This window comes from Saccopteryx bilineata, chromosome 10 (genome assembly GCF_036850765.1).
Source record: "Saccopteryx bilineata isolate mSacBil1 chromosome 10, mSacBil1_pri_phased_curated, whole genome shotgun sequence".
Lineage (NCBI taxonomy): Eukaryota > Metazoa > Chordata > Mammalia > Chiroptera > Emballonuridae > Saccopteryx > Saccopteryx bilineata.
Window position 1 is genome coordinate 32813024 of NC_089499.1, and position 26735 is coordinate 32839758.

General features: G+C 48.0%; 1 protein-coding gene across 3 annotated transcripts in view; it reads left to right on the forward strand.

Moving 5' to 3' along the window:
- The window catches only part of RFTN1 (raftlin, lipid raft linker 1), a 204253-nt gene that overhangs the window by 148502 nt on the left and 29016 nt on the right, over positions 1-26735 (forward strand). For all 3 annotated transcript variants that reach the window (XM_066245356.1, XM_066245354.1, XM_066245355.1), the window contains exons 6-7: positions 1502-1705; positions 14235-14350. In XM_066245356.1, coding sequence (XP_066101453.1) covers positions 1502-1705; positions 14235-14350 — 320 coding nt within the window. The remainder of the gene's footprint in view (positions 1-1501; positions 1706-14234; positions 14351-26735) is intronic.

Below are 26735 nucleotides of genomic sequence, written 5' to 3' on the forward strand. Positions count from 1 at the left end.
TGTGAAGATGGGCACCTTCCTTTCCTAATTGATTGCAGCCAGTGGATAGCTGGGAATGCCCCCCTCCCCCCCATAGCTTAACTCTGGCTGATGACAAAGGCTCATGGTCCAGCCCTGCTCCCCAGAGATCTCTGCTGATGCCTGCTGGGGGGGGGGGGGGCTGTAAAAAGACTTCCTCTGTCCAGAATACAATTTCTATGTGAGATCATTTTAGCTGTTACAACGATGGACATATTTGGTGTCAATGTGCCTCATCATCCCCTCCTGTTTATAGAAAGCGGTGGTGGTTTGTTTCCCGGAACAACCGGTATTGAGGATCCGGAAGCAAAGTTTCCATATAAAATGCACTTATTTCAATAAAGAAAAGTGAGTCCATTTTTTTTTTTTTTTGATAATGCAGAAATTATGAGATACTGAACTATCAGATACAGTGTCCCATAATGTGGGTGGAGGCCAGGGGTCTCCTCCAGGGAGTGTGCATGTGATCTGTCTGTCCTTTTTGGCTGATGTCACCTGTTGTTTATGACCTTTAAAAGATGTCTTTGAAAGAAGGGTGGGGATTTTCATATTGAAACAGATTATTTTGAGAAAGCAAAGCGTATTCCTGACTGGCCTGTGTAAGCAGGGCTGTTTAAGCTGGGTGAACTCCGACTGACTAAATGAGGAACACAGAAATAGACCTTTGGGCTTAGATTGAAATTGCAGGTATTTGCTTCCGGAGGCCGATCCTGTTCACTTGTGGCTGGCAGCATGCAGGGCCGGCCTGGGCCCACTGCTGGCTGGGAGAGAGGATTGATTCTTGAAGAACCGAGCTATAAATGGAGGAACAGAAAGTTCAGCGCCCCACTCCTGGTGTCTGCCTGCTTGTCTGAGCAGACTGACCACTCCAGGCAGGAACCCTCATTTACGGGAACATATTTATTTTTACACATCAATGATGTATTTTTGATGTACTTGATTAAGTATTATGGGTTCGGCCCCAGGAAACACCACTGCAGTTTATAAATGGTGAGTTCAGGGGTGTACAAGGTTCCTGGAATTACAGCAGTATTTTCGCTTTTATGTGCCTGTGTACATTTAGGGTGTGTGTGTGTGTGTGTGTGTGTGTGTGTGTGTGAGATTAAAGCCAGCCCCCGCCCATGTATGTCTGCTTTTCCTTTCAAAACACCTTTGTGTGAATTTCTGGGAACATCTGCTCTGTCCTTCTCTCAAACATCTAACTGTACAAATTAACCCGGGATAACAGCAGGTCATTATATGCCAGATTTAAAACTTAAGTCCCCACTTGCAGTTCAGCCTTTGAGGTCCGTGTCACTTCCAAGGCACTGTAACTCACTGCATGGAGTCAGGTTTTATTATTTGTCAGCAGTGCGCCCTCACAGAGATCTTACCTTCGGTCCCGTGTCCCTGGGCTGCTACGAGATGCCACTAGCCCCGATGAAGCCGCTTTGTATCACTGTTTAAACGCTTGTCTCCCCTCCCTCTTTCCAAATCCCAACAGAAATGGAGATCTTCGCCCTTTTCAACAGGCCGAAGAGCCATCAGGAGTGCCAGCAGTACTATCCCGTCACCATTCCTCTGCGGGTCTCCACGAACGACCAGACGGTGAGCAGCTTGGATGCCAGCTGGCTGGAGCACATGAGCGACCACTTCCGGAAGGGAGGCGTGCTGGTGAACGCAATCTTCTACCTCGGCCTGGTCAACGGTGTGTAACTCCCAGCCCCTGGGCGGCCCGTAGGGACTCTGTTTCTCCTTTCTGTCATCTGAGCTCATCTTCTGAGTCTGCTCCATTCATTCAGGAAGGTCTGGGTCCTGGCTGGGTAGCTCAGTTGATTATAGCGTTGTCCCAGCAAGGTTGCAGTTCAGTCCCCCCGTTAGGACATGTACAAGAACCAACCAATGATGGCATGAATAAGTGGAACAAAAAATCAATGTTTCTCTCTTTCTCTCTCTCTCTCTGTTTCTCTCCCTCTCTCTAAAAATCAATCAATAATTAGTAAAAAAGAAAAAAGAAAAAAGAAAGCTCTGGCTCTGGCTGGTTGGCTCAGTGGTAGAGCACTGGCCCAGAGTGTGGATGTCCTGGGTTCAATTCCTGATCAGGGCACACAGGAGAAGTGACCATCTGCTTCTCTACCCATTCCCCTTCCCCCTACTCCCTCCCCCACCCCAGCCATGGCTCAATTGTTTCAAGTGAGTTGGCCCGGGGTGCTGAGGATGGCTTTATGGCTTCTGCCTCAGGAGCTAAAAATAGCTCAGTTGCCAAGCAGCAGAGCAACGGCCCCAGATGAGTAGAGCATCACTCCATAGGGGGCTTGCTGGGTGAATCCCAGTCAGAGTGCATGCGGGAGTCTGGCTCTCTGCCTTACCCTCCTCTCACTTAATAAAAAAGAAAAGAAAAGCTCTGAAACTAATAAACATTCTGCATTTGATTTCTCATTAACACATCTTTTATTTATTTATTTTTTTGACAGAGACAGAGAGAGAGAGAGGGACAGATAGGGACAGACAGGAATAGAGAGAGAGATGAGAAGCATAAAATCTTTGTTGCAGCACCTTAGTTGTTCATTGACAGCTTTCTCATATATGCCTAGACTGGGGGCTACAGCAAAGCAAGTGACCCCTTGCTCAAGCCAATGACCTTGGCTTTAAGCCAGTGACATTTGGGCTCAAGCCAGCAACCATAGGATCATGTCTCTGATCCCACACTCAAGCCAGCAACCCTGCACTCAAGCTGGTGAGCCTGTGCTCAAGATGGATGAGCCAGTGCTTAAGCTAGCAACCTCGGGGTTTCGAACCTGGGTCCTCTGCATCCCAGTGTGACACTCTATCCACTGCACCACTGTCTGCTCAGGTTCTCATTAACACATCTTGAGGAGTTTTCCATAAAGTTTTCACATCACCTTTGCCCTCTAAACCTCCCTAGGAGCCAGCCAGGTATTTTCTGAAGTGACAGAGAAAGACAAGTGATTCTGTCTCAGTGGTGGTGGTCTCCATCTGTCGCTTTCCAAGGCTTTGGAAAAGATGATACGCTGGTTTTGTTAATTACCTCCACGGGATCATGCCTCTCCGAAAGTGTAAATCGTTTGTAGACACTATTGCAGTTTGAAGTAGCAGTGGCAGCACCGTGGAATTAACAGCAGAGACGTGAGTTGCACAGCCTGTGCCTGTAAGCTCTGTGGGGACACACGTTCCTGGGTCTCACGGCACCCTGTCCTCCCTCCTCAAGAATGGCTGGTCTCTGGGGTTTGTTGCATGGGGCAGCAACATTGCTGCTGGCTTTCTGTAGGCAGAGAGAAAGTCTGCCCAAAGTGGGGAAGTGTAGCAAGCAAAGAAGGGTTTTCAGATTGACAGCAAAGGCGAGTTGAGTCACTAGGGTGCATCCAAGCTGGGAGACAATTTGGGGAGTGGAGCCAACATGCCGGCGTGTGTGGATCCTGAGCACTGCCAGTCAGCAGGATTCCCACGTCAGTGAAATGTTCTCCCAGCAGAGCGTGGCAGGGACTTCGACAGGACAGTGTCCTGGTTGTTCAGTAGCTTTCTCTTTAAGAGTTAGCATAGTTATATATGGAGATTGGCTTCTACAGTATTGGTAGTCCTTGAAATGCCAGCCAACATGCTTAGAAGAGACATCAGTCTTAATTCTGAATGTATCTTCTATAGATCATCCAAAGCCTTAGAACGCTGTATAGCACAGACAGGTCGAAACTTTGGATGCCATCTCTTATTACTATTTAAACATCGATATTGAATATTAATGTGATAGCATAGTAGCAGCAGGTATTGTATGGTAGTGGCTCACAACCATTTGTGGAGTGGGCGAACGACATAAGAAAGGTGACTAGCTCATTAAGAATACATCCCGAAGCCCTGACCGGGTACTCAGCTGGTTAGAGCATCATCCAGATGCGCCAAGGCTGCAGGTTCAATCCTCAGTCAGGGCATGTACAGGAATCAACCAGTGAATGCATAAATAAGTGGAACAACAACGCAGTGTTTCCCTTTTCTCTCTGTCTCTCTCTTTATCCCTCTCTCAAATCAATAAATTAAAAAAAAATTTTTTTTTTTAAAGAATACCTCCCGAGCAGCACTGTTCAGTAGAAGTTAGTGCAGTGATGGGTATGTTCTCTAACTGCTGTTTGATATGGTAGCCACACAGGGCTAGTGACCAGTTGAAATGTGGCTAATAGGACTGAGGAACTGAATTTTAGGATTTAATTTTTATTAGTTTAAATTTCAATGGCTGTATGTGTCTAGTGGCTAGTCTATTGGACAGAACAGTTCTAGAGGATCCATTTCATTAATATAACTAATGAAGAGTCAATTTTGTTCTTGGACAGTGAGTTCGGTAACCTCCCTGTACCCAGGGAGGCCTTCCACAGATGCTTGCAAAGTGCCCCGAAGCTAGAGAATGCCTCCGTCATCGTCTGTTTTGAGATGCACCCTAAAACATCAGGGGCATCAGGAAAAATGTTCGCAGCCCTGGTTCAGCAGCACCTGAGGAAGCCATGGGAGAACTCCTCCCTTCCTGCTTCCTGCGGGGACACGCCATCTCCCATCTTCGCTGTGTCCTTGGCGCCCACAGAGGCTCTCTGTGGCCATGCATAGCTCTACATCTCTCCTTGGGAAACTGACGGTTAGGTGTGCGGGGAGGCACTGAGGGTGGCAGCTACAGTCACTGTTATCCTCCTTCCGCCCACCCCTTCGGAGAACCGGGGAGTCAGAGGGGAATTCTTCTCTTCGGCCTGACTGCCCGAGCATGTCAGGGTCCAGCTGAACCCCAAGACGGGTCACCTTGAATGTTCTCAGTGCTGTTTATTGTCTCTTCAGCCCTTGTGCCTTTAGCAATTGAGGCCGATCCCCCCTACTTCTTAACCCCATTCTCCACCCTTGAGTCCAACAACACAGATAATTTATACAGTTTTTTCTTCAGATTTGACTCGAGTGTTTGAAATGCTGTTCTATCTGCCCTTGGCTTTATCTGCATTTAGTCTAGCCTTCCTGCCTTGAAGACAGCACATGAAATTCCCCCTGGCAAGTGCAGCTGTGAAATCCTCCCTGTGACATCTCCACGGGGGGGCTGCCCACGTCCAGGGCTGCCCCTCCCTGTCTCGGGGACGGCTGCAAAGTCTCTGAACAAAATTAATTTAAACCCGTTCAAACTTCAAATGTGATTCCAGCCTGTGTGTTTCCGAAGGAGAGGGAGTGTGACTGAGGAGTAATGCTTAGTGGGTTAGGGCGTGTCCGCTCTGGAAAAGCCCAAGCTTTCGGTTGGCCAGGGATGAAATATGCATATGTTGTTTTCCCAGAATTGGAAAAAAAAAAAAAGGCAAACTAATCATAATTAGAAAAGGAACCTATTTCTAAGAAGATAATTAGTGTCCTTACAAATAAACCTGGCAGAGATAGAAGCACATCTTTAAGCACTTTGCTGTCAGGGAAAGCACGGTCCTGACTCCTACATAGATCTTTGTGCTCCAGAGTATTGTCCACAGAGTCAGAAAACTCATGCGGACTTTGGCCCACAAACCAGGAGATGTTTCTGCCTGAATTATCTAATAGTTAAGACTCCAGCTTCTGTGTTTGAGGCCTTGCTCCCCAGAACATGGAAAGATTTTGCATGGTCCTCACGTTTGGGCTCCTGATCATGGTGTCCAGGGATCCTCTCCTTAGAATGACCAGGTGTCTTGGGCCGGGGAGGCTGTGCCCGTGGGCCCTGGCAAGCTCAGGCCCAAGTGAAAGCCAGGTGTGATGAGAACAGCAGCCACCCAGCAGTTACTCTGCTGTTGCTTACACTAAAGCAGTTCAGATACAACCACTCATTCCATGCCCGGAATGCAGTGAAGGAGACACTGTTGTTATCCCTGTGTGACAGCTGGGGACACGGAGGCACAGGGGTATTAAGTCATTGCCAAGGTGAGTGGGGCACAAAGAAAGAAGGATGTGGCTGGGAAAAGGGACACGGCGAGGAGAGAAAAGAGGTGGCCATGTGGGTGAGAAGTTGAAGCCACCAACAGGGCCTTGGGTGGCTCTCGGGAAAGGAGCGGAGCTCCAGGGTCACCCTCAGAGAAGTAGCAGGACCTGGGTGGCCAGACAACAGTGGATGAGTCCCAGGCCCGGTCGGACAGCAGAGTGGACAGACACATGGAAACACTCCAGCCAGAGAGGAAAAGGCCAGAATCTACACTTCTAGAGGGTGGACAAGGCAGGAAGGGGAGACTGTGCTGAGCTGGCTGCTGAGGGGGAGGGGCTGGCAGGTTTCAGGGGTCAGGGTGAGGTGGAGCTGGCTACCCCCATCGGACAACCCAGGTGGACCCTGCTTTCTCATCCAGGCCGTCAAGAAGCCCTGCTGCCACCTGGCCAGGCGGTGGCGCAGTGGATAGAGCATTGGACTGGGATGCCAAGGACCCAGGTTCGAGACCCCGAGGTCGCCAACTTGAGCGCGGGCTCATCTGGTTTGAGCAAAGCTCACCAGCTTGGACCCAAGGTCGCTGGCTTGAGCAAGGGGTTACTCGGTCTGCTGAAGGCCCACGGTCAAGGCACGTATGAGAAAGCAATCAATGAACAGCTAAGGTGTCACGATGCGCAACAAAAAACTAATGATTGATGCTTCTCATCTCTCTCCATTCCCGTCTGTCTGTCCCTGTCTATCCCTCTCTCTGACTCTTTCTCTCTGTCTCTGTAAAAAAAAAAAAAAAAAAAAAAAAAAAAAAATAGCCCTGCTGCCATCACTGGCCACCAAGGCTGCTGCCACCACCGCTCTCCTTGACCTCCCTTCGTCCCCCTGGCCCTGTCCTTGCTCTTCACTTCTTTTATTCTGCCCTCCCCCTGTCCTTGTCCCCTCCTCGCCCTCTGCTGGTGCCGCCTCACTCCGCTCTCCTCGTACTCCTCCTGCCCTGCCCTTGGCCCTGTCCTCGCTGTCCCCAACCCCGGCCCCTGCCCCTGCCCTGTCCTTGTCCCCTCCTCGCCCTCTGCTGGTGCCGCCTCACTCCGCTCTCCTCGTACTCCTCCTGCCCTGCCCTTGGCCTATCCTCGCCGGCCCCGGCCCCGGCCCCGGCCCTCACCCTGTCCTTGTCCCCTCCTCGCCTTCTGCTTGCGCCCGCCTCACTCTGCTCTCCTGGTACTCCTCCTGCCCTGCCCTTGGCCCTGTCCTCGCCGTCCCCATCTCCTGCCCTCACCCTCTCCTGACCCTGCAGTCCTCCCCCCTCCGGGACTGTCACCTTCATCCAGCCCACATTCAGATGTCTCCAGTTGTTTCAGAAATGTCGTTGACAGCAAGCTGTCCAAACCAGAATGCAGTCTAGCGACATGTGCTGCAGAAGGTGACCGTGTGCCCCTTCTCTTTTACTTAGAAGAGTCATTTTTTATGACCCTGACTGCTTGAAGTGAGCCTGGCCTCATATCCCGCCGAGTGTCCTGCTCTCTGAATTAGTGTGGCCAGTGCTTCGTGGCGACATTTCTCTTCCCTCTCTTAGCCTCTACTTCCTAGAAAGTGGAATTCTGTGCTAAGGCCTTGATGAGTTAGGTACTTAGGGCTGGACTGCATTCCAGGCAGTGTTGTGCCCCCTCCGTGGCACACAGGGTGGCATGCTATGCCCAGATGTCTCCGTTTCTACCCATTTAAAACATTATCTTCCTAGTGACACTCCCTAATACCCCAACCGCATCTAAATCCAAGTATCTTTCTGTATTTATACCACTGTTTTTGATGCCTAGCATAACCCACATGACTTTATTCATGCAAAGTATACATGTAAAAAAGATGTACCTATTTCCAGTGAAATCATGTAGAGACCTGTGTTTTATACAGACGTACTTTGGAAGCCATGGACACCGTGCCCGTGTGCAGGAGGTGATTGATCAGTGAAGGTTTCTGGGTGATGCCCAGTAATGCCAATGGTAATGAGGGAGAAGCTGCCGTTGTAGGCATCCCCAGGAACCTGCAGATTTGGGGGATCAAACAGCCCTGGGTGGAGGGAACGGGAAGGGAGGAAGGGTGAGGTAGGTCCAGGTGGTTCTAGTAGCCCCTCCTTCGGAACACCGCCGTCTCCAAGGACGTTGGCCCAGTGGTTACAGGCATGGCTTTTTCTCTGAGGAGCCCCACTGAGTGCATTTTCTCCCGTATCCATAGCATACCTCTGAGTAACCTTTTTAGTGCAGTATAGCACATGTACAGAACACGGTTCAGACTGTAAGGATATACAGAGCTCAGTGGAATTTCTCAAGGTGAGCAACCATGTACCCAGCACTCAGATCAAATAGAACATACAACCCCCCCCCGTTAAGGCCCCCCCCCCTTTGTCTCTCGCAGTCGCTGTATCCCCGGGGTGACCACAGCCCTGACAGGACACACCGCAGATTAGTTTTGAACTTTATTTTTTCCCATTGAGATGTAGTTGCCATATAATATGGTATTAATTTAAGTTATACAACATAATGATTTGATGTATGTGTATATTGTGAAATGATTACCACAATAAGTTCAGTTAACATTCATCACTGACCAAGGCTGCGAATCTTTTTCTTGTCATGAGAGCTTTTAAAATCTGCTCTCTTGGCAACATGCAAATGCACGTTACAACAGTGTTAACTCTAGTCAGCAGGCTGTACATTGCATCCCTAGAACCTCCTCGTCTTCCAAGTTTGCCCCTCTGACCACCGCCTCCCGTTTTCCCCCGCCCTCCACTGTAGGCAGCCGGCAAGCCCGTCTGTTTCCAGTAGTTTGGGTTTTTTAGCTTCCGCACGTAAGTGACATCGTACAGTTTGTCTTTCTCTGACTTATTTTACTTAGCATAGTGACCTCAGTGTCCATCCGTGTTGTCCTCAATGACAGGATTTCCTTCTTCTTTATGACTGAATAATATTCTATTGTAAGCACCACATTTCGGCTCACCGGGAAATGCTCTAACCAACGGAGCTATCTGGCCAGGGCTTTCTACCACATTTCTTTATCCATTAATCTGTCAATGAACACTTGGGTTGTTTCCATATCTTGACTGTCGCAGAAAAAACTTCAGTGAACATAGGTGTACAGAAACTTCTTTAGGATGGTGATTTCATTTCCTTGGATTTATGTGCAGAAGTGGGATTGCTGGATCATAAGGTAGTTCCATGTTTTTATTTTTTCAGGAATCTCCATACTGTTTTTCCATAATGGAAAAGCATCAGTTTACATTCCCACTAACAGTGCACGAGGGTTCCCTTTTCTCCACAGCCTCCCAACATTTGTTACCTCTTGTCTTTGTTATGATGTCATTCTAACAGATGTGAGGTGGTATGTCATTGTGGTTTTGAATTGTAGTTTTGAACTTGATATGGAGTATGGCTTTGCTGTCTTTGGCCTCTTTCGCTCATTATGTTTGTGAGATTCGTGCACTTTTTCACATATATTTTCAGATATTTCTTCTCATAGCTGCATACTATCCCTTGTGTGGATATATGTCACTTAATTCTCTTACAAGAATATACATTTTGCTCCATGTCGGAAGGCATGGCATCTACACAAATTTGGCCCTAAACCATCTCACTATGACCCCACTGAGATGCCAGCCAGGCAGGGAGTGCGGTGCACTGGTTAGAGAGCACCTCCTCCCTCCCAAGGCTGAGGACTTAGGCTGCTCATCGCCCACCCCAGCTCATGTGGCAGCACCTGGCACATTGCCATGGTAGCTCAATAAATGCCTGCTAGTTGTTGAAAGAGTATATGTAGGCTCTAGAATCAGACCACACTTGAGGTCTAAATTGGCCCTTCCATTCCTTTTGGATATGGATAAATGGCTTACCTTCCGCAGCCTCTGTTTTCTCAGCCACTAAGAGGGATTGGCACACTTTGGGGAGGACTCAGTGAGAAACCATGAGTTGCGCCTGGCCGAGTACCTCACACGCAAAGGCAGCGCCACAGAACATTTCTTCCCCATCTGGGCGATGGCACTGAACTTGCAGGCCGACCCTTCCCATAACTGAAGAGGAGGAGGTTACTCACCACTTCAAATTGTGAATGTGAGAAGGAAGGCAGCAAGCCTGCTCGCTCTTTTGATAACGTCAGCGGATTAGCCGCGGTGTGGTTGGGAAGCACCGTGGCTCCATCCCTGGGGATTGGTTGATCGGCGCTCACGTTGGCAGTGGGGTTAGAGGTCGGCATGACAGCATATGCAGTTACAGTCATGTAGCTGGTGTACACCATTCCTGGAACCAGGGTGGTGCCGTGAACACCGTACAGGGTCTGATGGGGAGAAGGGGCTTTCAGAGAGCCAGGGAAATCTGTCAGACCAGCACATCAGCCACCCAGTGTGGACAATTTAGTCCAACCTAGCTGGTCAAAAGGAGCACAGTAACAGTGTTCTCTAGACCACAGACATTTTGACTGCTTCTCATGGTGGGCGTGTTTCCGGCCAGTCTTTGGGAAGAATAGCACCTAGGGTGAGCCTGAAGGTTGGCTCTCTGGACGGCAACAGGGGGAAAGCTGTTGCCTCAAAGAATTTACCTCTTGGGATAATAGGGCAAATCTCCCTTTCCCACATCCTTCCTGTAAATCACAAGCGTGGAGTGTTAAGGTGGCCTTTAGCCAGAAGACTGACATCAAATATTTATATAATACCAGAGCAAATAGCTCTCTGTGCACAGTAGGGAAGCTGCTTTACTTTTATAAAAAAAAAAAAAATGCAGTGATAATGGAGTGTTTTCCTTAGATGGAGGGTGATTTAACCTTTTATATCGGGAGCCTTCACTCTGGGATCTATTTATAGCCAGCTTGGTGCACATTACGGTGAGGCTGAGCCAGAGGGCAGTGAGGAGCCCGAGTGGACAGGGCCGTCAAAACAGAGGGCTATGTAAAAGCCCAGCTGTCTGCTCTCTCTGGTTCATTGACTTTTTTGCTGTTACCGATGACCAAATCTTGACAGCCATTCTGAACTTGCTGTGGAGTTAAGTAGGTGAATCAGCACTCCGGCTTCAAGAAGGCAGAGGGGTGGCTGGGCGGCTGCGAGCCAGACACTGGAGGAGGAGGAGGAGGCTGGGAAGTGAGGACCTGGCTTGTTCCTTCTTCACATCCCCAGGAGTGGCCCTGCCTCTCTGCACTGGCCGCACAGCCCTGTGACTCGGGAGGAAGAAGGGCGGCCAGGCTGGGGTGGGAAGGAAAGTCTGGATGGGTCGCAGGGTCGTCTTCTTCCCCTTCCAGACCTCAACTCTGCAGTCCAGTCCCATTGGCAGGCTAAATACCATCATCTCATTTGTGTCAAGTTGGGCTCGAATACTTAAAGCACGTGGTAGGCACATTTAAAAGGCTTGGAGGTTTTCCTCCGAGGAGATCTGTAGGCAGAGACTTTGGAAATTGGATGGAAACACAGTTTTGTAGCGGCCTCAAGGGAACTTGTGATATGAAAGTGTAATCCCAGAGGAATCGGTAAGTATCTTCTGGTCCCAGACGTCCCCATGTCAGGGCTTGGGAAAGCTTGATTGACGGGGGTTCGTTCATTCCACAGGCCGTACCTACTGCGGCCGGGGCTCCAGCTGGACCAGAGCTTTCACAGTGAGCTGGACTATGGTCCATGCTTGTCCCGGACCCCAAAAGACTTGTCATGTAGTCCAGCTGAAGAGCAGCCCTGTTCTTCCCTGGTCACCTCTGTAAAATGTCTCTTAGGAGGGCGTTGAGCAAACACTCAAGGGAAACTTGTTAGCAGAGCAGAGAGAGCAAGCTTGGGACTTTCGCTAAGGCTGTTTAATAACAGACTCTCAGGACAGGAAACAAATAAAAACTAGAGCATGGCAGTGATTAACCCACAAGGATCGTAACTGAAATGGAGTATTATCTTGTCAGATAGGAATAATGTCAGAAATTACGTTCACAGCCCTGGTTTGTTGAACTAGTCGGGTCCCTCTATCATTCCGGAGTAGTCGGGAATGTCCCTAAGCTTAGCAAAGTACACTAGTCTCATGTTTCTTAGATTTAGGTTGAGCATTCTATATATCAGTCAGTTACTGCTACGATGCCGTGTAACAAACCACTGCAGAACTCATTGGCTTAAAACAGGAATACTTTCTTCTCACATATTGCAACTCTGCTGAGGTGGTGTTCTCAGATGGGCTCACGCACAGGTCTGTGGGTCAGCTGACCTAAGCTAAGCTTCATTGGGGCAGCTCTCTTCCACCTGTCTTTCATCTTCCTGGAACCAGCCGGCTAGCTGGGGCATGTCCTCTCAGTGGTAGCAGAGACATAAGAGATCAGGCTCAGCCACACACACAAATGCTATTCAAGCTCCTGCTTGCATCACACCTGTTAATGTCTCATTAGGCAAGCAAGCCACATGGGTAAGCCCCTACTTAGCTGCTCTCCCCGACAGTCATCTTAGTCTTGATTTTATTCTCACGATTCTGGTACGTCAAGAGAAAGAGAGAATTAATTAGTCGCTTGTTCCTGTCCTTTACCCTTTCTAATGGTGTTTCAGTGTTTTCAACTTGATTTGTAAAAGTTTTGAAAATATAAAGAGTGTTAAGGTTAGCCATTTATTTATTCTTAAATGTTTATTTTCTTGATTTTAGGAAGAGAGGAAGGGAGATAGAGAGACAGACTGGAACATCTTTTTGTTTTTGGATGTGCCCTGACAGGGGATCGAACCAGCAACCTCTGCGCTTCGGGATGACGCTAACCAACCGAGCGATCAGGCCAGGGCTATTTATTTTTCTTGTTGCGGAACTTTTTAATTTGTTTATGAGGTCTGTTGGAAGACAGATGCTAGAGATTGTTGTAAGATTGTTGTGTATTTACATCTGTTGGTCTTTCTCTTTGTGTTCTGGAAAATGCTGGCAGTTCCTGAGCTCTGGTGTGATCCGTAGGACTTTCTGAATTTGTCTCCCCTCCCTTAAAAAAAAAAAAGCACATTATTATATGAATTGTCCTTTTAAATAAAAATAGTATATCATTAAACCTATTTTTCCATAACAAAATACCATCAGTGTGGGTTGGCTTAAACAATAGTTTATTTTCTCATAGTTCAGGAGACTAGAAGTCCATGATTAAGGTGCTGGCAAATTTGGTTTCTGGTGAGACCACTCTAGTGACTTGCAGCCAGCCAGCTACCTCTGTCTGTGTCCTCACATGGCCTCTCCTCAGTGCAAGGAGAGGGGAAGGGTCTGGTGTCTGTTCCACTTCTTAAAAGGACATTAGATGTGACAGATTAAGACCCACCCTGTGACCTCTGTTATTTCCCTAAAGGCCCCCCAGTTCCAAATACAGTCGCTTTGGAGGTTAGAGCTTCAACATATGATTGGGGTGGGGGGGATTAAGGCCATAACAGTCTAATTGAGCTGGGATTTGTAGAATAGAATCTAGGGACCGGGAGGGATTCTCTGTCCACCACCACATTTCACAGATGAGAGACCAAGTCCCTGAAAGGGGTCGCATCACTTCTCTCGGGAAAGCACAGACCCAACCCACCTGCTTCTAAGTCCAGTCTTCTTTCCCACAATCTCTAATCTAAATGAATCTAGGGCATCAGGAGTCATTAACAAAAAAAAAAAAAAGAGAGAGAGAGAGCGAGGCAGAAAGCTCTTCCCTTAATGTCTTCTTTTGGGGTAGGGACCCTGTTGCCCAAGGCAGTCTTGAATCATGCTGTATGTGTAATGTACATTTGTTAAATGTACAGAACTCACAATGCGGTACGTTGACTAAAGCAGTGCCCAAGGAAACGTTTTCAGTGGTAAATCATTTGGGAAAACTCCCCTCTTCCCCCAAATTCCATCTCTTGACAAGAGCTATCTAAAGCGTGAACTTCCAAGACTTGGCCCCTCTCGAGTGCGTCTGACGCACTGAGCTCTGGGGTGTTACATCTTTCTCCCCTTTAAGAAAAAGATCTCTCACCTAAATATAGTTTTCTTCTAAAAACTATCTCGAAGTGACTGTGTTCTGTCCTGAATAAGTTCTCCCCAGTGCCTCCTGATGTTGGAGCGTGAAAAGGAAGGTAAACGCATGAAATCAAATGGTGATTGCTAACAATGAAATTTGGGCTCATAAATCAAGGATATTATTCAGAACTGTGAGGTAAATTAGTCTCATTCACTCTGATGGGGCTAGACTCTATGGCTGTGTGTGTCTTCTTTAATTAACATGCTGAAAAGATGTTCTGATTGGGATTATTAATGAATGCAGTGAAAATTTTTGCTGCTTGTACAGCTTCTGCCACAGACAGTTTCCAGACCCCCCCCCCATCACCACCGCCTTTTTCTTTTTTTTTTTTCCACAGATTCCTTACACAGTTTGACAGATGGAGTATTCATCTTTGAAGCTGTTTCCACAGAAGATAGCAAAACCAGGCAGGGCTATGATGCTATTGTTGTCGAACAATGGACAGTCCTGGAAGTAAGTGTGGGATTGGCAGGGGTGCCTCTTTTGTCCGGACGGGGATTGTTTTATTCACTTGCGGGATCTGTCCGGGGCTGCTGCTCAGCTGTGGCTTTCCCCTGAAAGGCTGGTTGACCCGGGTAGACCCGGCAAGGACCCCTTCTGTCCTTTCATGCTCCTCCTTTCCCACGTTGGAGGATGGGGCCCGCGGTTCCCTTTCTGTAGGAAAAACACACACTGTGTGTCAGAACCTTCAGTGGAAAAAGATTCTTCTTTCATTTATTTGCATATAATTGAAAACTCATAAGGGACATAAATGAGGCAAATGCACAGTGTGTGGCTTCCGTTACAATAAGAGCAGCATCGTAATTGGAGCTAGAGCCTGTGGCTCCCTCTGCCAGGTATCCTCAGAAGAGACATGCCCCTATGCTCACTTATTCTTCACAATAAACCTATGAGGTAGGTACCGTGATTGCTGCTATTTTACAGATGAGAAAACTGAGGCACAGAGGGGTTAGGTCCCTGTCCTAATATTACTCATTAAGTGCTGAAGGATGTCTTTGAGAAATATTGATCCATTCATTTATGCCACCAAATTGCCATGGGCAGAGGAATGCCTCGAGCTCCATTTTTCTGGGACTTTGGAAGAGCTGGTTTATTTCGGAGACTCTTAGGTGTGTACTTTAGATGCATTTCTCCAGCTATGGAAGCCTGGACTCTTCCAGGGGTCCCCAAACTTTTTACACAGGGAGCCAGTTCACTGTCCCTCAGACGGTTGGAGGGCCGCCACATACAGTGTTCCTCTCACTGACCTGACCACCAATGAAAGAGATGCCCCTTCCAGAAGTGCGGCGGGGGGCCGGATAAATGGCCTCAGGGGGCCTCATGCAGCCCGCGGGCCATAGTTTGGGGACACCTGCTTAGGCTCTACTCTTGTCCACCCAGCGCATGGGCTGTACAGGGAGAAGCTGTTGGAACTCAGAGGCCTGATTCCTGAATGCCCTCCAGCAGGTCTGGGAGAGCAACGGGGTGGTGGTGTTCTGAGGGGCCCCTGCCAGACCCAGCGGTCTGTGCCTAAGTAAGACACGGGTCGATGCAGCTCTTTGCGAGGACTGTGGGGCCACGGGACCCACCGGGTAGCAGATGCCACACGCTCACCACGCCCTTGTGCCTTTGAGAAGTACAGCTGGGAGGTGAGTCTCTCACCTGGTGGCTGGGATGGGGCACCCCAAAGGCACTGTTCCTCAGGGCTGTTGGAGGCACGCAGGTGGGACAGCAACAGAGTACAAAGAAAAACCGCTCATCAGAAACAGGGATTCCAGAAGCACAGCTGCTCCGGGGCTGTGAGAGCCGGGCAGGGAGCCCCGAGGCACGTGTGTGTGTGGAGGAAAGTAGGGAATCAGGTGATGACCAGGTTTGCGATCAGGTTCCACCTGTTCCTCCCGCCCGCCTTCAGTCCCCGTGAGCCCCTAACTGGAAATGAGGTGCAAAGGAAGTGAGGCTCGGTTTAAAGTGCACAGTCCGGCAAGGGCAAGTCATAGCCCCTTCTCGGGATCCTAGACTTCCTCAGTTCTAAGACCGGGCAGTGCTGTCCACCCAGCCGCCACCTGTGGTAGAGCGGAGGCTCCCGGTGGTGGTGGAACGTGAAATAACAAGGGTAGCAGTCGAGGCTCTAGAGCAGGGGTAGTCAACCTGGTCCCTACCGCCCACTAGAGGGCGCTGCAGCTTTCATGGTGGGCGGTAGCAGAGCAACCAAAGTATAAAGAAAAAGATAGCTTTAACTATAGTAAGTTGTTATATAAACATTTATTCTGCCAAACTCAGCAAAAATCCAACATAAAGTACTTGGTAAGTAATTATTATTATATGCTTTAATTTGCTGTAACTCTGCTTTATAAATTTTATAAAGTAAAGTTACTTCCCTGCTTTATAAATCACCATTACTGTAGAACCGGTGGGCGGTTAGAAAATTTTGCTACTAACAGAGATACAAAAGTGGGCGGTAGGTATAAAAAGGTTGACTCCTCCTGCACTAGAGGATCCCTTTAAAACAGCTTGAGCGTGCAATTCAATCTTAACACTTGGTCACGCACGCCTGCACCAGAAACAGATGCAGTGTGGAGGCTGGTGCGCCACGGAGCTGCGTGTGAAACCCGTTGTCTGCGCGTGAAAACGGCTGTCAGGGGAGGGCACTGCGGTTCGGTGTCCTCGGGAAAGATGACTTGATGGGCAGTGATCCAAAGTCGGCTGGGAAGGTGGTTCTCAGAGGGTGCTCCCGGCACCGGCAGCATCGGCAGCACTGGGGAAGCTGTGACCAATGCGGAGTCTTGGTCCTCACCTGGATCTCCCGAATCTGACACTCTGGGGTTGGGACCCAGGGGTCTGTGTTTTCACAAGTGCTCTAGCGGGTTCCTATGCGCAGTTTTAAGAACCGGGTCTAAAAAAACAGCCTCGATGCCGCTCTCACCAGGCGCTTGTGTTAAAAGGGGGATGGAAGGAGTTTCCCAATGGTTTCTCTTCTTTAGCCTTTGAAACGACAGTGACCTTGATGTGTATCTGGAATGAATGAACACTGTGTAAAATGTTTGTGGCGGGTTGGGGGGGGGGGAGATATAAATAAGGTCATTTGTTTTTTTAATTCGAAGAGGTCATTTTTACGGGTTAAGACAGGGGTCGGGAACCTTTTTGGCTGAGAGAGCCATGAATGCCACATATTTTAAAATGTAACTTCGTGAGAGCCATACAACAACCCATGTACGTTCTGCATTATCCAATAAAAATTTGTTGTTGTCCCAGAGGACAACTGTGATTGGCTCCAGCCATCCACAACGATGAACATGAGTGGTAGGAAATGAATGGATTGTAATACATGAGAATGTTTTGTATTTTTAACATTATTTTTTTATTAAAAATTTGTCTGCGAGGCCCTGGCCGGTTGGCTCAGTGGTAGAGCGTTGGCCTGGCGTGCAGAAGTCCCGGGTTCGATTCCCGGCCAGGGCACACAGGAGAAGCGCCCATCTGCTTTTCCACCCCTCCCCCTCTCCTTCCTCTCTGTCTCTCTCTTCCCCTCCAGCAGCAGAGGCTCCATTGGAGCAAGGATGGCCCCGGCGCTGGGGATGGCTCCTCGGCCTCTGCCCCAGGCACTAGAGTGGCTCTGGTCGCAACAGAGCGACACCCCGGAGGGGCAGAGCATCGCCCCCTGGTGGGCGTGCCGGGTGGATCCCGGTCGGGCGCATGCGGGAGTCTGTCTGACTGTCTCTCCCCGTTTCCAGCTTCAGAAAAGTACCAAAAAAAAAAAAATTTGCGAGCCAGATGCAGCCATAAAAAGAGCCATATCTGGCTCACAAGCCATAGGTTCCTGAGCCCTGGGTTAAGAAGTTAGATCAGAAAAGATTAACATTTATTCAGGAACTTTTCTTGGGGTTGCAGGTTGGTTTTCATTAGGTTTGTCAATCTTATTTCTTAGTTGTTTGAACTTTTCCTTCTTGACCTCTTATATGTCTGTGCATTAATCTATTTGGTGATACTAGGTCTGGATATTGTCCTCATTGTTCCCTGTCCCCAACCCCATTAACACACACACACACACACACACACTCACTCTCCAGGAATGCTTTGGTTTTTACCCCAGGAATCTGGAAAAGAACTAGGATTTTAGAGACCTGTGATTGATAAGCCCCGTGGTATGCACCGGCTTACAAAACCTATTCTGCGTGTCTCTTCCCAACTTTACATTCGATGATGAATTCAGTCAGACGGGTAGCTTGAAAGTGGCAAACACTAGAAATTAGGGTGCTTCCCCCTGGAGAGCCAGATGTAATGGCTTACTTACCAGCACACCACCGGTGGCTGGGCCTTCATTTTAGCACATTTCAGAGTTTAATTACGGTTGTGGTTGGCATCCAGTTAGGCAGAAACAGATTTTCTTAATTTTCACAGCAGCAGTGACAAATGGGTTGATAGTTTTGGTGCTGTCCGCCCGTTTTCCCTGCTCAGGTCTTCAGATTTGCTCTGCCCTCCAGTGTCTGTGGAGCATCCCCAAATTTTCCACAGTGGAAGGAGACAGCAGTCCCTTTTAGCAGCATCAGCTTCTCAAGGGAAAACGGAAAGTAGATCTCTCTGGGGCAGACTATACCCCTATGGATATAGGCAAGCCTTCAGGAATCAGCTCAAAGGTCACCTCCTCCAGGAAGCCTCTCAGACACCTTCAGGTTTAAAGACCCTTCCTCTGTGTTCCCATAATCCTCTGCACATAAGCCTATTGGGCTTCTATTTATGCTCATTTTTTATTTATCCACTTTTCTCTCTTCACTCTGAGTTTCTTGGCGTAGGGATATTCATCTTTGTTCTCCAAGACCCTCCCCCCCCAATAATAACTTCCTGAATTGGGCTGCAAGCCTTTTGGTTCAGCCCGAGGGTAGACCAACATTCTCAAATTGAACTGGTACCAGAATGACCTGGAGGGCTTTCTGAAACAGACAGCTCCCAGGCTCTGCCCGCAGAGTTCCTGTTCAGCCCACTTTGAATCAGCCTTGGAGGAACCGCATGTTTCAGCACTGCCCGGAAGTGTCCAGTCCAGGGCAGGCTTGCCCACGCTCGGCTCGTTGAAGAGACTCCATCAGACCCCCTCTGCTGACCCACAGACAGCCGTCTTCTGCATGCCCCTCCAGGGGTGGCTGTTGGTCCAGCTCCCTCACCTGCCACACTCAAAGTCTAGCTACTTCCTCTCTTCCTACCCTTTTGGGGTTTATTACTTTATTTTATTTGTTTTAGAGAGAAGAGAAAGAGGAAGATCTTTCTCTTTATTTTAGAGAGAAGAAAAAAAGAGAGCAAGTGAAACACTGATTTGTTGTTCGACTTATTTATGTGTCCATTGGTTGATTCTTGTATGTGCTCTGACCAGGGATTGAACCCACAACCTTGGTGTATCGGGATAACACTGTAACCAACTGAGCTACCTGGCCAGGGGTCCCACTCTTTTGGCTTTGGAAAAGAGCTTTCCTGTTCAAACCCTGGGCAGGTTCCTCTTAGCTTGTTGTTGACCCTGCTTTTCTGGCAACCGCCGTCCTGCCGGGCTTGCCCGTGCGCTCTTCAGCTGTGACCACTAAACAGCTGTGAGCAGCTGTCTCTCTTTTATCATGGTTGGCACGGACTTGTCGCTCTCCTACCTCTTTACTCCTGTGGGTATTAATATGCTCAGCTGTGTGTGCAGAGGTGCCATTCCAGTTCAGCTTCCTTCTCTGTACACACATACACACACACGCATGCACATGCACACTCACACAAGAAGACCTACCTCGCTCTTCACGGCTCTGCAAATTGTGGTATATGTTGGAGAGAGAATATAGATTGTAGAGTCTGACCGGTGTGCATCCTAGTTTCACACACTCCCCACTGAGGAGCTGAGTGTGTGAAAAGTATATCACGCCCTCTTTGTTATTCCGTTTTTCAAGAGTGTACATGGGGACACTGGTAACAACCTCTTAAAGTTGGTGAGATTTGAAAGAGATATAAATACATTTAAAAAGATGGCATGTGAACATTGTACTTGGCATACAATAAGTTAGGGCCACTTTCTTTTATCAGTCACCTGGTATGATCGGTTAGATCCTCTCCCTCTTGCCTTGACCTTGTTCTGAAAGCACAGAGGAGGTCGGGCTAGGGCAAGTGTGAAGTCAAATGCAAATAATTGTGTTCTTCTCAGTTTGGAACTCTACGGCCCCAGATTAAAAGCAGTTGTGAGTAGGATAAAAGTCCATCCAAAGGGCATTTATAATGGGTGTTATGTTTACATTCGTTGCGTTTACAATCTAGAGTGTGAGCAGAAAGGATAGTTCCTGGGAAGGGAAGGGAAATACTACAGGGGTGACTAGGTCAGGAGTCACAGACCCTCTTCTCTGTGCGTGGGCACGCCCTTCTGCCTGAGAGCCCCGCAGTTGGTGGATGCCACCGGGGCCCTTGAGCCACAGAGCGTTCTCCATCTCTGTCCCCTTGAATGCCTCCTAGCTCATCAGTGCTTCTTACAAACTGTGCTTCCAGAACTGCGAATAAGTCAGCAGCAAAGGCATTTTTTGTTGTTGTTGTTGTTGGGTTTTTTTGTATTTTTCTGAAGCTGGAAACGGGGAGAGACAGTCAGACAGACTCCCGCATGCGCCCCACCAGGATCCACCCGGCACGCCCACCAGGGGTGAAGCTCTGCCCACCAGGGGATGATGCTCTGCCCCTCCGGGGCATCGCTCTGCCGCGACCAGAGCCACTCTAGCGCCTGGGGCAGAGGCCAAGGAGCCATCCCCAGCGCCCGGGCCATCTCTGCTCCAATGGAGCCTAGCTGCGGGAGGGGAAGAGAGAGACAGAGAGGAAGGAGGGGGGGTGGAGAAGCAAATGGGCGCTTCTCCTGTGTGCCCTGGCCGGGAATCTAACCCCGGTCCCCCGCACGCCAGGTCAACACTCTACCACTGAGCCAACCGGCCAGGGCCTGTTGAGACATTTTTGATCACGATTATATCACCTTACATTGGGAGGGATCATCCCAGTTTTGGTTTCTCGAAAGGTTTCGTGTGTTGGGTGGCGCCTGTCCTATCCAATGTCAAACAGACTGGGTGGGGGGCACGACCTTTGGCATGCTGTGGGCGTCTCTCCTCCAATCCCTAATGCCACCCAAACCCCTCTGCAGAGGTTACTGATGGCCCTTCTCTTCCATGTAACATGTCACCCTCTTATTCCTGAAGGACTCAGGAGAGGTTTGGTAAGATGCATTTCTGTAATTGTTGAAGTTCTTGCTGGGGCATGCCTCCAATCCCACCTGTCCCGTAACCTGGTCCAACAACGCATTGTTAGGTTTTACTTGTTCTTCGTCAGCTTCTGCGGGCTGCTGGGGTCAATCTTTTATTTCCAAGACCTTCCAACCATCTCTTTTAACAACCTACACTTGGATCTGCCACGGAGTCACTTCCATTTCTTTGGTATCTAGAATTCACCACCACCTGCTCTGACAAGGGTGCCAATATTTGTTCTTTTTAAACCATCTGGCTTTTTTTTTCATTGCCACAGTTTCCCCAAGATAATTATTGATATTTTGGTTGTGAAATCATAGCCTTTTGTGCCAAAGACAGGAGTGCTCTGCTTTCTTCCTGTGATATGGAAGCTTTTCCTGAGAGTGACCACCGCTGTGGAAGGATGGGGTTTGAAGGCTCAACTCTGTGGAGAATGTAACTCCACTTCTTTACTGGCCCAGAGCCAATCACAGCGCAGGTGAGGTCTGTGAGCTGCTCAGGGTCCCCATCAATCATTCTAGCCGCTCTCTCAGGGCTTTTACTTTGATCAGATTCCTTGTGTCCCACCTCGGTTTTGATAGTGACCCACCAATGTGCTGAACGGTAAGGCTGAGCACTTTGTCCTTCAGATGTACTTCATTTAGGTTTGATGCATTCAAGTTGGAGGTCTGCTTTGGAAAGCAGGTAGCCAACCTCTATTAAAAAACTTTTTAAGTGCCTGTCCTACCCATGACTCAGCAGATTCACACCTCAGGCCCCTCTCCTAGAGAAACACTCTTTGTCACACGAAGGCATATACTAGGACACCATTTCAGTGTTAGTAGTAATAGAAAGAAAGGAAGCGTGGTCCATATCCATCCACAGGAGAATGGTTACATAAAGGACGGTACAATCTTATCAGGGATGCAGCCGTTCTGTATATTCTGGTGTGTTTGGAGAGATGGACCGGAATGGGGGACAGCAGACAAAAGCCTGGGCAGAGGCCCCAAGGGGAGAGAATAGGGGAGTGGTTGTGGATGTTGGTTAGGATGCTTTTTACTGTCGATAGAATATCCAACTAGAGAAGTGGCTGAAACAGTAAGGATTTTTTATCTTACCTTGCTGAGGAGGAAGTCTGGAGGAAGGTGGAGTGGTTGCAGAGTCAGCTTTCTCAACAGCTTGAAGACATCATCAGGGGCCACGTGCTGTCGCCTCCCTGCATTCTGGCTCTCAGCTTGTCTGCCAGGTCCCTCCTCATGATCCTAGGCCCAGGGTGGCTGCAAAAGTCTCATGTGAACATGATGACAGCTGAGAAGAACAGAGTCCCTTTCCTGCCGTGTACCCCCCCCCCTTTTTTTTTAAAGCAAGTAACGCCTTTACCAGAAACTTCCAAGCAGAGTTTTCCTGGAGCCCCATTGGCCAGGGCTGGGTCACAGACCCATGTCAACTGTCAAGCATTGGGGTTAACTGGGGCTGGAGAGGGTGTCAGCTAGGAAGGGGGACCTCGGCTGCCAACTAGCTGGTGGCTTTGGCAGCCAAGAGTGTTTGCACTGAGTGGGGCTAGGACGGCAGAGGATGCTTCCAGGGGTATTTTAAAGAATACCTCTAACTTGGTGACAACTCAGATAGTGGGATGATGAAAGGAAGGATTTGACCTTTAATCTCTGTCGGCACTTGATTCTTCTGTAAACTCAATTGTCCTGTTCCTTCAAACACCCATATTTCACTTCCTGTACAAAATTTAGTTATATGAATGAATTGGACCTTTTTAAAAACTTAACAAATAAATACTGAGTTCCTACTGTGTGTCAGCCACTGTGAAAACATGATGAATGGAGGAAATTCGGGCAGGAAGGATTGATTTCTTTAACTGGGGGGAAGAAGTGCAGTCATTAGAAATGAATGCACACCCTCTGGCCTTTCCACACCCATAAATAATTTCTCTTCATTGTCAAGCTTCCTGAGGGGTGGCGTTAGGCCCTAAATCACCAGGAACTTTAGAAAGCTGATGAGAGGAAGAGGCAAGTGTGTGTTCTGGTGAAGAACATGGAGCATGTTAATTACATTTAGAGCTTTGCTGCAAAGGAAGAGAGGGTGAAAGAAATTGTAACATTTTCAGAATCTTGTGACAAATGCATTTTTTTAAATAGTGTGCTTTAAGAACCTACAGTGTGTACCACAGAATGATAAGGAGTCAACTCTCAATGTGATGAGAAGGGCTTGATCTTTAAGTTTTTCCAGTGTGTTTGAGATTATAACAGTGGGAGGCGATGCTATATGTAAGCGCTTTAAACACATGCACACGAATTTATTTTACCGTTTCTATAGGTCAGAAGTTCAGGTGGGCTCAACCAGGTCCTTTGTTTAGGGTTTCAGAAGGCTGAAACCAGGGGTGAACAGGGCTGCATTCCTTATTGGAGGCTCTGGGGGAAGAATCGACTCCCAATTTCATGTAGGTTATTGGCCAAATTCAGTTCCTCCTGGTTGTAGACCTGGTTGTGTTTGTTTCTTGTTGTCTGCCAGCCCGGGGCTGGTCTTTGCTCCTGGGAACTGCCTGCATTTCTTCTCGCTTTCCGTGAGGGCCCCTTATCAGAACTGCTTAAGTGCAGAGACAGTCTGGGAGCCACAGAGGAGGGCAGGGCAAATGGTTCTTCAGAAAGAACTTAGTATATTAAATCAGTGAGTATAAAATGTTGACAGGTATTCTTGTAGTGGTCATTCCTTGTCTTTCTTTGGAATTTGTTCATTTTTGTATTCATTGGCCAAGAATTTTAGTAAAACCAAAGGAAGGGCCTCTACGTGGTTGAAGAGCTCCACTTAGCAAAGTCACGCTTTGACTGGAGGGAGGTCTTTGTTCATAGTGCCTGTGATGCCATCCTTGTGTCCTGCTTCACGTCATTTCTCAGTGGCTTGTGCAGAGATGTAGAGGGTGGTGGACTTGTGGGAGACCCAGAGCTGGGAGGCCACGGGCTGTGCAGAGTGACTATCGGGATCTAAAGAACAAGGCTGCTCTTGGGCTCCACAAAGGCATTCTAGCTGGGCATGGGGGGCAGAGAACCGGGGCATGTTTGCGAGTGGGGAACTGGGAAGATTCTGAACAACCCACGCACACCAATGTCAACAAAATCTCTCCTTGAGTCCACCTGTTTTTACATGGTGAGTTTCTAAATTAGATGACAGTTGATGTTTGTGGAAAGCACCCCACTCTTTTTTAAAAAGATAAAGAAACAGAAGCCTTGAAAATTTCTTACCTAATCCAACTCCTTTTTTTTTAATAGATTTCCTTGACTTCTTAAACCCTTTCCAATCTCATTATCTATTAGGTTAGCAATGTTGAATCAAAACCAGCCCAATAAAATGTAATAAGGATACATTTAAGTATCAGAAAAGTCCATTGCTGCCTGACCAGGTGGTGGTTCAGTGGCCAGAGTGTTGGCCTTGGACACTGAGGACCCAGGTTTGAAACCCCTAGGTCATTGGCTTGAGCGCAGGTCACTGGCTTGAGCATGGGATCATAGACATGACCCTATGGTTGCTGACTAGAGCCCAAAGGTCGCTGGCTTGAGCCCAAGGTCTCTGGCTTGAGCAAGGGGTTCCTGGCTTAGATGGAGTACCCATGTCAAGAAACATATGAGGCCTGACCTGTGGTGGCACAGTGGATAAAGCGTCGACCTGGAAATGCTGAGGTCGCCGGTTCGAAACCCTGGGTTTGCCTGGTCAAGGCACATGTGGGAGTTGATGCTTCCAGCTCCTCCCCACCTTCTCTCTCTGTCTCTCTCTCTCCCTTTCTCTCTCCTCTCTAAAATGAATAAATAAAAGAAAACCCCAAAAAATAAAAAAAAAGAGCACCTGTTAAAAAAAAAAAAAAAAAAAAAGAAACATATGAGAAAGCAATCAATGAACAACTGAAGTGCCGCAACTACGGGTTGATGTTTTTCATCTCTTTCCCTCCTGTCTCTGTCCCTCTCTCTCTCTCTCTTGCTAAAAAAAACCAAAAAAAGCCAATTGTGTATAAGTTCAAAAAATATCAATAATATGGAACAGAGAATAGCTTATTAGATAGCAATTCTAATGGAAAACAATTTAATACAGGTCACCAGTATACCTACTACTCCCCTCCAAGTGCTCCAAGGCCCTAAATGCCCTCGGGCCCAGGCCATGACCAAGTGGGGTTTTCTAGATCACACCCTCTGTTCCTCTGTTCCTCCATTCTTGTTCTCTCCCCTCTGCTCAGCCCCTTATCTGCCTCAAGTCTTCACCTTGAAGATCCTTACCTTTCCTGGCCCAGCTCTTTGTAGAGTCCCCTTTGATACCATGAGCCTGATTTGTTCTCCCTTTGCTTTGGCACTTAGCGTATTCCACCTTACCTGAGAGTTATTTAATTTCTTAAATTGCTGTGCAAACAAACTCCTTGAGTCAAGGACTAGCTATTTCTAATATTCATGCTCCCTTCATCCAAATTAACCTCTTTGTGTGACAAGTTTTCTGCAAACATTGGTTGAGAATATGGAACACTACGAGGTTATTACAACTTACAAGAGATAACTGACCGTATAAAAAATGCACCCTCTGTTCTTCAGTCTGGTGCCAGCCGACTTGGAATATTATGCCCTACCACAACTGTCATATTTGATGAGCACCATATTTGAGGGACAGTAATAGAGGATACATACACATGGAAATGGTTGAAAACAATAGGGCAGGTTTGTGTTGGAGGAGGAAAGAACAAGGACACTCATACAGCTGGTTCCATGCCTTTGGTAGACCCTGTTTTCCGTGATTACAGAGGAAAACCTAGGTCCCTCTGGAGAGCTCATTTGGAACCATTCAGCAGTGGAAGGTGCTGGATGGAGCCTGTAGCTGTCACCTCCCAGGTAGTCGATTCAGATAGCGTGTGATTCAGCTCTTCAGTCACTATCTCAGGAGTGAAATAGGTGGTCTTCCTGCTTCGGGCAGAAGGCACTGGAGCAGTGGTTCACAAACCTTGTTCATGATCAGAATCACATGGGGACTTATTAAAAATACGCATTCCCAGGTACCACCCTTGGAGATCCAGTGTCTGTAGGCCTGGGAGTGGAAATTAGGGACCTGCTTATAAAAAAAAAAAAAAATCAGCCAGCCTAAGAACGCCCGGACTGGAAGACCACCATGATCCCTTCCAGGTTTAATAATCTGGACGTGCCGTGGACCGTTTCTTCTCAGTGGCTTCTTTGAGGCAGAATTCTTCAACATCCTGTTTAGATAAGGTGGAAGGAAGTGTCTCTTTGTTTTTGTCAGTTGGCAAATTTGACTTAAGACTGTTCAAGAGCTAGTCTCATGAGGCCAAGAGGTCTGTTCTTTTTACAAAAATGATGCATGGACAGTTCCTCAAAATGTTTAACATAGACAGTTACCCTGCGCCCCCGCGATTCCACCCCTAGCCATATGGTTGACCCTTGAGCAACATGGGTTTGAACTATTTGGGTCCATTTATACACAGGTTTTTTTTTCTTTCAATAAATACTATAAATATATTTTATTTTCCTTATGATCTTAATAACATTTTCTTTTCTCTAGCTGCTTTTATTATAAGACTACCATATATAATACATACAACATACAAAATATGTTGTAATTGACTGTTTATGTTATTGGCACGGCTTCCACTCAAC